Source organism: Moschus berezovskii, chromosome 11 (genome assembly GCF_049115385.1).
Source record: "Moschus berezovskii isolate FMDL1 chromosome 11, NW_MosBer_1.0, whole genome shotgun sequence".
Lineage (NCBI taxonomy): Eukaryota > Metazoa > Chordata > Mammalia > Artiodactyla > Moschidae > Moschus > Moschus berezovskii.
Window position 1 is genome coordinate 32,009,840 of NC_142470.1, and position 11,622 is coordinate 32,021,461.

General features: G+C 40.2%; 1 protein-coding gene across 5 annotated transcripts in view; it reads left to right on the forward strand.

The window, feature by feature from the left end:
• FAM228B (family with sequence similarity 228 member B) overlaps positions 1-11,530 on the forward strand; it is a 42,838-nt gene extending 31,308 nt beyond the window's left edge. For all 5 annotated transcript variants that reach the window (XM_088841217.1, XM_088841215.1, XM_055400173.2 and 2 more), the window contains 4 exons: positions 1,179-1,266; positions 1,361-1,517; positions 4,891-4,995; positions 10,817-11,530. In XM_088841217.1, coding sequence (XP_088697343.1) covers positions 1,179-1,266; positions 1,361-1,517; positions 4,891-4,995; positions 10,817-10,823 — 357 coding nt within the window. In that variant the 3' untranslated portion in view covers positions 10,824-11,530. The remainder of the gene's footprint in view (positions 1-1,178; positions 1,267-1,360; positions 1,518-4,890; positions 4,996-10,816) is intronic.
• Positions 11,531-11,622: the final 92 nt, after the last annotated feature.

The following is an 11,622-nucleotide window of genomic DNA, read 5'->3' on the forward strand; positions in this document are numbered from 1 at the left end:
CTGTGTAGTACAACCCTGTTTTTTATCTAGAAGTTTGTATCTGCTAATCCCAAACTCCTAATTTATCCCTCCTCACCTCAGATCTTGTTCTTTTTAATACTCTGTGCTGAAATGGAAAGTATGCAAAGAATACTTCTGTGTATTGAAATACAGTATGATTGTTTAAATTATGAGCTGAACTGGCTGATTTTGTTTTTCATGGAACATCACTTTTACCTATAGACTTTGGTTATTAAGTCTTGGATATTTGGCAGACATTTTCTAGAAAATTACTGAAGTGAGTCTACCGCCTTAAGAGAAACAGCTGATGGTATCTGTTGCCAGTGATAACGTGAGCTTTCAAAAATCTGAATTTTTGAAAAATCATACAGTACTCAAAGACTTTACTAATACATTGGTAATAATGAATGTGATTATTCTATAATGAAATTTATTAACATTTGGAAGACCTCATATAACTCAGTGATTAATTTTTTCTGAACCACCGATTAATGATACGGATAAAAGATCCATTCAGAGTTCAAGGTAGGTCAATGAATTTTCGGAGAAGGCAATGGCAAGCCACTCCAGTACTCTTGCCGAGAAAATCCCATGGATGGAGGAGCCTCGTAGGCTGCAGTCCGTGGGGTCACTAAGGGTCGGACACGACTGAGCGACTTCACTTTTCACTTTCACACATTGGAGAAGGAAATGGCAACCCACTCCAGTGTTCTTGCCTGAAGATTCCCAGGGACGGGGGAGCCTGGTGGGCTTCCGTCTATGGGGTCACACAGAGTCGGACACGATTGAAGTGACTTAGTAGCAGCAGCAGCAGCAGCAATGAATTTTAATGTAGCAAAGTTAGAGTAACTCATTGATATGGTTTCAGATTCCACATCATCACTAACCTTTAAGAAACTGCCACTTGTTGATTTTGGGTATAGAATATCCACAATAATCTGAAAAAGTTGTTAAAACAAGAGCTTACCATGCTTCTTTGGCTGGAAAGCCTTGCTTGGAGATGTATTGGAGTGCCCTTATCTCTTTGTAATGTGTTAAATATATATATATAATAATCAGAATGCCATTTGTTTGTAGATACTGTAATCTTGATTCTTCTGGCATAAGAGCCATACATGGATGCTTAGAATAGACCAAAAAAGACCAACCCAGTCCTCAAAGAACTGTTTTTCTTCTAGGTTACCATCCCACCATTTCGTGACCCTTTGAAAAAGGCACAATATGACAAAGATGATGGGAAAAGAATTCTTCTTCAGTGTGAGACTGGTACTTAGTTTCTAATTGTTATGTGGTTTCATAACCCAAGAGCAATGGCAGTTGCATTTAACAGTGCTAATTTTAGGTTTTAATTGTCCTACAGGCAAAATATATACAATGAAAGAATTTAAAGAGGTTGAGAAGGCCAAACTGCATTCCACCTTCCCAGGAATTTCTAATTCAAGGCGTTTAATGACTCCAAATGAGTGGATTAGACTGCCTCCAAACTACATAGAAAGTGAATTTTGTAAAAGGAGCAGGTAATGATTAATATAGTAGAAATTAAGGAACCTTTTAGAATTTGAAGAGTTTTTCTTGACACAGTGATATAAAATTTGTCATAATTATGATTTCTTTAAAATATTTTTCTTTTTAAAAATTTTTTTATTTGAATATAATTGACTTACAATATTGTGTTAGTTTCAGGTATACAGGAAAGTGGATCGTTTACACATACGTATATTTACTTTTTTTAGATTCTTTTCCCATATAGGCCGTTACAGAGTATTCAGTAGAATTTCCTGTGCCATATAGTAGGTTCTTAATTAGTTATCTGTTTTATATATATAGTAGTGTGTATATGTCAATCCCAGTTTTCCAATTTATCCCTCTCCCCCTGATCCCCAGGTAGCCATACGTTTGTTTTCTACATCTATGACTCTACTTCTTTTTAATGTAAAAATTTATTTATTTATGGCTGCATTGGGTCTTTGTTGCTGCACTCGGGCTTTCTCTAGGTGCAGTGTGCTTCTCATTGCAGTGGCTTCTCTTGTTGCAGAGCACAGGCTCTAGGGCTTCAGTAGCTGTGATGCATGGGCTTAGTTGCCGCATGGTATGTGGAATCTTCCTGGACTAGGAATCAAACCCATGTCCCTTGCACTGGCAGGCAGATTCTTAACCAGTGGACCACCAGGAAAGTCCAGTAATTTCTTTGGCTATATTTTCCTGTTTACTGATTATTTTTTCACTGTGTGGAATATTAAAATTTTAATTTCTTAAATTTTCTCCCCCCACTCCATATGCTTATTCATTCCTAATGGGCTCTGACTGTTTTATCTTGGTGATTGGATTATCTCTTTCTTTAAACATTTTATACATTGCTATTCTGCATTCTATATTTGGTAATTCCAAATTCTGTGTTTCTTAAGGATGCTGAATCTTTCCCCCCACTGACTCTTAATTATAATGGTTTGCTTTCTCGTATGCTTAGTGAATTTTATTTGTGAGTTAATTTTATCTTGGGTGTCCTATTGGCCTAAATTGGGGAAACTTCTACATAGAGGATTTGCTTCTGTTTCTTCCTTTGCTGGTAGCTGGGATGCTATCAACCTGGGCCTAGTTAGCTCTCTTCAAAAGTCTGGGCTCAGTGTGGCATCTCTCAAGTGTAGTGTCCCCACCTTAAAGCTGGCCCAGACAGGGCTCAGTATTCCATTAGCCCTGTTATTTCCATCTGTCCTCAGGGGTCATTATCTGTTATTCCACATGCCCCTGCTGCCCACCGTTATGGCCCTAGCTTCCCATACCTCTAGCCTGTGCTGCATTTGTGTGTGAATGTTTGTGTTTCTTCAAGACCCTTCTTTTTCTTGTGAGACTAGTGACACCTCAAAGGGTACATTTTATCCAAGGTCTAGTTGTTTACAGTAAGTGGATTCCCTCAAAGCAGTGAATTTCAAAATATACAGTGACAGTCTGTAAAGAGTTTCCAAGGTATACATAGACATGGACTATTTTAAGAGACTCAGTTTCCAGATTCATAAGTCTATAGGTACTCTTCCCCAAAATTGATCTGCCTGAGAACAAGCCTGCATCTATATTACTTCTTATCCCACTTTTTAAAAGAAAAGCATACTTTTCAACCTATATGTAAAAATTTTAAGATACCAAATGAAGGAACAAACTTTAATGATGAAGCAGGAAAACTTAACCCACAGGCCTTTCATATATATGTTATTTTACTTTAACTAATTCATTGATTTAAAGGCATGCTATAGAACCAGGGTACTTGGTCTGTGTTGGGTTGCTTTGAATTTGGATGGTTGAAGCTATATAATTTAGTGATGCTTCTTTTAAAGTATAACTGAAATGTTTCTGGTACGGCCAGAATTTCAAAATATATTAGCTATAATTCTCTTATAACAGTTTTATGTGATTGCTTTAGATTTGGTGTGCCTTATTCAATATGGTGGTTACAATCTATTTTATCAAACAATGTCTTAAAATTTTCATTGCTAGTAAGGCCCACACTCATTTTATCCTAATGAATATTTGATTTTTAAGGGACAGTTGATATTTTTAAAATCTATTAACAAGAAACAAACTTATTTAAACTTACATTGAAAAATTGTAGGTGTCAGCTTTAAAATATCTAAGGGGTTACGTGGTTTTTCAAAACTCTTTTAGGAGTGTATAAACAAAACTGCTTAAAGATCACTGCTTTAGAGCAAGCTCCTGGTCAACCATTATTATATATATTTTTGTTCATATATATATGTCTATATACACATACATGTACTGTAAATTCCTTGAGGATAGTAATTGAGTGACCCCAAATCAGTATTTGTTTCATGGACTAGTGAAGTAATATTTGGATATGGTGAACAGGGAGGAGGGGAGCTCAAGGAAGACTCTGATGTATAAAATAGGCCCTGGGAGGATGGAGGTGCTATCAGCATAAGATGGAACATAGGAGGAGCAGATTCAGAAGTGCAGTTGATGAATTTAATTTTGTTTATTCTGAGTTTTATACACCTGTGGTCCTTTCAGGTAAAGATGTATTACAGATTGTTGGAAAAGTGAGACTACAGCTTCTCTAGGAAGGTTCATTATGACGAAGTCAGGATCTGACTGATCCTTTCCATTAATTTTTGTGTGGCTGTTTGCAAGCTGGGGGTACTGGGTATGTTAGTTGGGATAATGGCTCTTGATTTTAGACAATTGAATCTCCCCCTCCCCCAGAAAAGGATTCATTCATTGAGGACTTATGCCGCTCACAAAATCATTGGGAAGTTGTGAGAAATAGGGCTTAAATTTCAGAAATAACTCCCCAAATCACAGTGTAGAACTGACTGACCAAGGGATATGCTGTTTCTGCTGTGGTCAGGAAATGGCAGAACCAGGAAGCTGCTGCTCCAGTTATTGGCCTAGAACCTCCCCCCTCCCCCCAGCTCTGCTGTAATCTGTGCCAGAAGTGGATGCTCTTCACAGGGCTGGTATCATCCTTCCAACCAGTCTTGATTTGGGGCAAGATGGGAGGGCTCTAAGTCACCTGCCTGCCACCTTATGGCAAGGGAGACTGAGAAATGGGGTGTTTGAGTTCTTTCTTAGGAAAAGCATTTTACATTTATGCTTGTAAATGACACAATCTCTGTAACTTCTTTTTACACTTAGAGTATAAGCTCTAGGATATAAAGAGTTCTTTAAACTTTGCCTACCTGATTCTAGGTCCTCAGTAAATAGTAAACCAATCTCTATCATAGTTTCAACAACTCTTAAATACCCAAGAATGCACACCAGTTTGAAATAATGGCATTTTGGACAGTATACATAGTGGTCAATATATAGCAATAATTTCTCTATAAATGCAAGCTAGTATTGTTTTCTGAATATCCTCTCACACATGTTATCTTGTTAAAGGTTAAAAATAAAAGTGAATTTTAATGAAAGCAGTTTTGACTTGAAACCCTCGGCAAGAATTCCTCATCTGGAATCCCAAAAAGAAGATAAAGCAGTTATTTATAAGTAAGTCTGCTATTCCATGGCTTTGTTCTTCTTTCATTTGACATGCTTGACTGCCACCACCTGCCATCATTTTAAGTTACTGGAGTCAGTCCTGAGGAATGTAGCAGACTCTCATGGCCAGACATCAGGCATTTACCACCACTGTGTCTGGGTGAGATGGCAACTTTGCTTAGCTTTTTCTGGTTTTAAAGAACAAACAGCTGACCTGTTCAGAAATAACAAGCACAGATACAGAAAAAAGTTGTTAACAACTCATATTAAAGTTCAAAGTTCAGTTCAGTTCAGTCGCTCAGTCGTGTCTGACTCTCCGCGACCCCATGAATCATAGCACCCCAGGCCTCCCTGTCCATCACCAACTCCCGGAGTTCACTCAAACTCATGTCCACAGAGTCGGTGATGCCATCCAGCCATCTCATTCTCTGTCGTCCCCTTCTCCTCCCGCCTCCAACCTTTCCCAGCATCAGAGTCTTTTCCAGTGAGTCAACTCATCGCATGAGGTGGCCAAAGTATTGCAGTTTCAGCTTTAGCATCAGTCCTTCCAATGAAGACCCAGGATTGATCTCCTTTAGAATGGACTGGTTGGATCTCCTTGCAGTCCAGGGGACTCTCAAGAGTCTTGTCCAGCACCACAGTTCAAAAGCATCAATTCTTCGGCGATCAGCTTTCTTCACAGTCTGACTCTCACATCCATACATGACCACAGGAAAAACCATAGCCTTGACTAGACGGACCTTTTGAATTGGACTGGTAAAAATGAAATTTTGGACTAGTTCTGGTGGGTAGTAGCTGTTACACTATTGTAACCAGTAAAGAGAGGTTATAGGCAGAAAAGAGTACATAGACTACTGTGTGTGTAACATGGGGAGTCACCTCAATTTACTAGTTATGGAATTAAAAGTAAAAGATTTCTCTATATAGTTATATAACTTGTTAAGCATCTGATTAAAAGTCATGAGGTACCTCGGACATTGCTGAAGGGAATATAAAATGGTACAGCAGCTTTGGAAAACAATTTATCAGTTTCTCAAATATTAAACATTAAATTACCAAGTGACCCAGACATTAAACTCCTAGGTTTCTATCCAGGAAAAATGGGAATATATGGCCACATAAAAGCTTGTAAATGAGTGGGTGTTCAGGACACCATCAATCACTCAAATGTTCATCAATTTGTGAATGCATAAACAAAATGTGGTACATCCATACGTGGAATATTATTTGGCAGTTAAAAGGAAAAGAAGTACTTACACATGCTACAACATGGATGAACTTCAAAACTATTATATTTAGTGAAAGAAGACAATCACAATTTTGATTCTATTCATGTTTATGTGAAATGTTAAGAAAAAGCAAATTTGTGGAGCCAGGAGGTTGATTATTGGTTGCCTAGTGCTGGAGTTGGGAATGGAGAGTGACAGTAAGTGAGGGTGAGGTTTGGGGCTGACAAAAATGTTCTAATATTAGACCATGCTGGTGATTACACATCTCTGTAAATATAGGAAAATCACTGATCTGAACATGTAAAATGGATGAATTTTTATGGTGCTAAATTATATCTCAGTAAAACTGTTGACAATAATAAAAAAGAACCTAGCAAGGCAGAAGGGAGCTTATATGACGTTTGGGAGGTTGGCTTATAATACTCTGTTACTAAAAAGCCACAAAGTAAGCTGCAGTGGGTTTCCCTTTTCTTGTTCTGAATAAACTCAGAATTTTTTGAACAAATATAATGTGGCAGAAGCCAGAAGGCTTTTAGAAATGCTTGATTCTGGCATGTCCAGCAGAGAGAACAACTAATTGCCTTATGAGGGTCTTTATAGTAGATTTAATGTAGAAACAGATGACTGTTAGAGATGGTGCTGGCCATTGTGGACTTCTCAGTGTCCTTGAGGTACATTTAACACTTTGCTGCTCTTCTGCATGGGAACTGAAATTGGGGGATAATAAGAAATATTGAAACTAAGCCCTATTCACTTGGCAGCTGAAGTCCTTAAAAGATGGACTGATTCAGTATCACCCTTGTATATTAGGCTCTGAAAGAGTAAGTTCCTCTACAGTCTGTAACTGCCATGATCTCATACACACTTGAGTCAGGTTTTAGAATAGTAAACATTTTAGTCCTATTTCAGTTCAGTTCAGTTCAGTTCAGTCGCTCAGTTGTGTCCGACTCTTTGCGACCCCATGAATCACAGCACGCTAGGCCTCCCTGTCCATTACCAACTCCCGGAGTTCACTCAAACTCATGTCCATCAAGTCGGTGATTGTATAAAAGGGGTGGTTTTGTCCTTAAATATCTTTTATAGCAGAGTATGACTCAGATATGAAGGAGAATATTGCATCATTGGAATGTGTAGGGGTTTAAACTAGAGGCTTAAACTCATGAGATCTCCCTGAATAAGGAGGAAGATTACACTGTATTTTCTTCCATGAATTAGGGAATCATCCCACATATGGCTCCCCTGGTAGCTCAGTTGGTAAAGAATCCACCTGCAATGCAGGAGACCAGGGTTCTATCCCTGGGACGGGAAGATCCTCTGGAGAAGAAAATGACAACCCACTCTATTATTCTTGCCTGGAAAATCCCATGGTCAGAGGAGCCTGGCAGGCTATAGTCCATGAGGTCGCAAGAGTCAGACACGACTTAGCAACTAAACCACCACCATCACCCAATTATAGTATCGAGGTGGAAAAGGCATATCTGTCTTTGACAGAGTTAGGCCTTCCCAGGGAAGGTACAGTGTATACCTCTGTAAGGGGGTGGGGGTCATTTATGCCAAAGGACCCTCACTCAGCTGTTTGATTAAGCAGTAATGAGATTTTGGATGAAAATGTTAGTAGAGCAAGGTAATGCTGTTTATTTTTCATAAAAATGTATAAATTCATATAGAACTCATCACCCTCAAATTTAAATAAAATATTAAATGCTATAGTTGAGTTGATAGAATTCTTTCCTTTCTGGTTCCTTTCTCCACAAACACAGGGTCATCCTTTCTATGTTATCAGGAGGGAAGAATCCAAGTTCCAAAGAAGCCAACTCTAAAGAGCACCTTTCTTCCTTGAATTTCCTTGAGATAGGAGGTAGACAGGGATTGGGACCAGGATTTAGCAAGAGCTAGGGTAGTCCCATTTTGCAATACACACAGCAGCAATTGCTGATACCAAAATCTGAGCAGTTGGGAACAACTCTGTATGGCAGGCTTCCCAAAGACAGGAGGCAGTGGGCCATCCTTCCTACCCTCTCCTGCCAAAAAAGGGTGAGGGAGTAAGTAGAAGAAACTGAGGCAGGTTCTCCTGATTCGGGGGTGTGGAGAGAGAGACTCCATGTACTGCCTAGTGGATGTCCTCTGGAGGGCAGACTGTATATTTCCCTAGCTCCCTCTCCTGAGTTTTCGCTCTTCTACTCCTCCACCATCTCAGTCATCTCTCTACTATTTATCAGATACCATGCTCAAGCCGAGTTGACTCACTGGAAATGACTCTGATGCTGGGAAAGGTTGGGGGCGGGAGGAGAAGGGGACGACAGAGAATGAGATGGCTGGATGGCATCACTGACTCTGTGGACATGAGTTTGAGTGTACTCCGGGAGTTGGTGATGGATAGGGAGGCCTGGCATGCTGTGATTCATGGGGTCGCGGAGAGTCGGACACGACTGAGCGACTGAACTGAACTGAACTGAACTGAACTGATGCTCAAGCCATGTCCCAAATTTTGTTCCTCTTAGTTTAGCCAAGAAAGGCAAAATTTTTCAAAAGGACCAGATACTAAAAGTAGTAAGGTTTGAAAAGTAAAAGTCCCCAAATGTAAAATGTATGGAAATATAGATTCACCGAGCACAGATTTCTCATCTTAGGTGACTGTGGTTAAAATTGGTGCCGTTTGACTCTTGTAGCCTAGTCTACTGCTTCTAGGCCTGGGTGCTACTACCCTTCAGTTCTCTTCTCTTCACCCTGTGTCCCAAGTCTCTGGAGCGTAGCTTCTTTTAGGAGTGCATTGAAGAAGTCACAGCCCACCCTCCCCATCTCCCAGTTAGAAATCAAGACGGAAATGGTTTGTTAGTCCGAGTCTTCAGTCAATTTTTCTATCATTCTTCTTTTCTGACTCTCTCTGTTTCCTCACTGCTACTCCTAAAGGATAAGGGAGCTCCTTTTTTTTTTTTTTTTAACTCATGGTAAATGTATAAAAACTTAATTTGTGGTTTCATTCCTTTTACCTGTCATGTTTTAATATCCTCCCATGTGCTTGCTTGCTTCCTCAAATTTTAACAAGCACCTACTCTGAACCATGCAGTATTTGAAAGGCTGAAGACTAGAGGTAAACAAAACAGATAAATCTCTGATCTCAGGGAGCTTCCATTTTGATGAAAGATGGATAATAAATAAGCAAATATATGATATCACTGAGCTAGTAATAAGTGCAGTGAGGAAAATAGGAAGTTGCTGGAGAACTACCCAACACAACAGGTTTTAATGGACAGTGAGGAAAAATACAAGTTACTTTGTAATCATACCTTACAAGCCCTTCTTATGTATTGTAATAGTTATGGGTATCTTGATATAATCAGCCCCAAACCAGATTATTCTTTACTTTTGCACTTCTGCCCTTCTTCCTGTCAGGTTTCTCTTAGTTCAGGGAATAGGGCCATAAAGAAGGACCCCCAGGATAAAAGTCTAGGAGTCATTTTTTATTTCTTGCTTTCACGCAGTTCCCATGTCTTCCAGCTTATGTCTGTTAGCTTGTTCACTTCTCAGTTCCACTGTGGTCTTACCTGGCCTCTTGCACTAGCCTCCTGACTGGTCTTCCTTCTGCTCTTGCCTCTGTATAAATGAGTTCTCATGCAGCACCATAGTCTTTTAGAAATGTTTATTATACCAAAATTCTCCCCTACCCAAAACTAGGAATCCTAATGGCTTCCCTCACACTTGGGATTTTATCCTAACTCCTTAATGGGTCCTCTGACCCCTGTATAGCTGGGCACCTGCCTCCTCTCCACCCTTATCACCTGCCTTTTTTCCACACTCACTGTGGTCCTTTTCTTGTTTTGTGGCACACCTTATCAGGCTTTTGTTTCTACCACTCTATCTGCCTGGAGCACCCCTTCCCGGATCTCTCCATGCCTCACTTACTCAGATCCCTGTACAAATATTCTCTCTCCCAAGAAGGCGTCTATGACTTCTCTACTTAAAATATCTCCCTCATCCATTTCTCTACCCTCCCTTTCCCCTTTACCTGTGGAGAGGTAGCATCCAGGACTCCATTGGAGGTCAGGACAATCCGTCATTGTAAGAGGAAGGAAGGACGCAGAATGTATGGATATAGATGAAGACACCTCGGTGAATTTTGTGAATGAAGACTGTTTACTTCTGTTTACTTCATTTTTTCAATGAAATCAGGTCATTCATGAACTGACAGTGAAGATGGAGGACAAAGATTTAGAGGTTTTAAAGGAGAAGGGACGAAAGGAACCTAGTATTTTATAAATCACAATAATCCTAGTGTAAATGAGCACTCCAGACATACTGACATCTGAAAGCAGGACCATAGGTGGTCCCTCAGATCATATCCCACATCAGTAATCTATCACACCTGTAATAGGGTTTGCTCTGTACTGGAATCTCTGTATGCTTCCGAATCCAGATGGAGTGAGGAGAGGCTGAGTCAGGAAGCTTAGAGGGGACCCTGCCTCCAGGCCACTTAGCTCCAACAGGAGGACTAGGCTTCAGGGAGATCAGCTCAGCTAAGCAGAGGAATTCTTTCTGCTCTGGAAAGCCCCTCATCCCTATATCAGTCACACTTATCTCTTCTTTTCTGTCACTTTCAAAAGGTTTTAGCAACCAAGGAGTACACACCCTGGTCCTTGACTGGTCAAGGAGGACACACAAGAAGGCTGCTTCAAAGGAAGCCATCTGTTGCAGGAAGCACTCAGATTGAGGACCAAGGAAAGCACTCAAGAAATGTTCTCTAAGAAAAGCATCTGCAATGAACTTTGAGTCCAATTGTCTGTATGATAATTAAGAAATGACTGTACTATATATTGACAGTTATTGCATATGTATTTCCCACAGGAGTTAAATGTTGCCTCAGAGACACAATAAAAATACTATTGCCTTACTTAGCACCCACCTCAATTCACTTGCTCTTTCCTTAAATTGTCAGGCACCCTGAAAATCCATACCCACATAGTCTCCCTAGGTTTTCCCAACAGTCTTTAGAAAATTTAAAAACTACTTTTGATTACCCACTCGCTGATTCTGGGTCTGCATGTCTGCCTCTGGCTCATGTTGAGTTTGACTCCTGCTCCCAGGAGCTCAGTAGGCAGGATCTGGAGCGCAGGAGAAAACAATTAGGTTTTCCTTGGGCAAAACGGACACTGAAAATCTAACGTCGCGCTTCTACTTGTAGCCCTAGATCATACAGGTAAATGGTACAGTCTCTTTAGTATACTTTACATGACCTACATTTTTTTATTAAAAAAAGAAGAAAACCTAGGGTGGTGTCAGATGGACGGTTGAAGGGATTGGACTGTTGAATGCTGGCGGGAGCGGAGCTTCTGGGGCGGTGCGAGGCTGAGAGGGTAGGGGGCTCGAGCTCGCCTCTTTGCTGACTTCCGAGTGGATAAGAGGCGTAGGC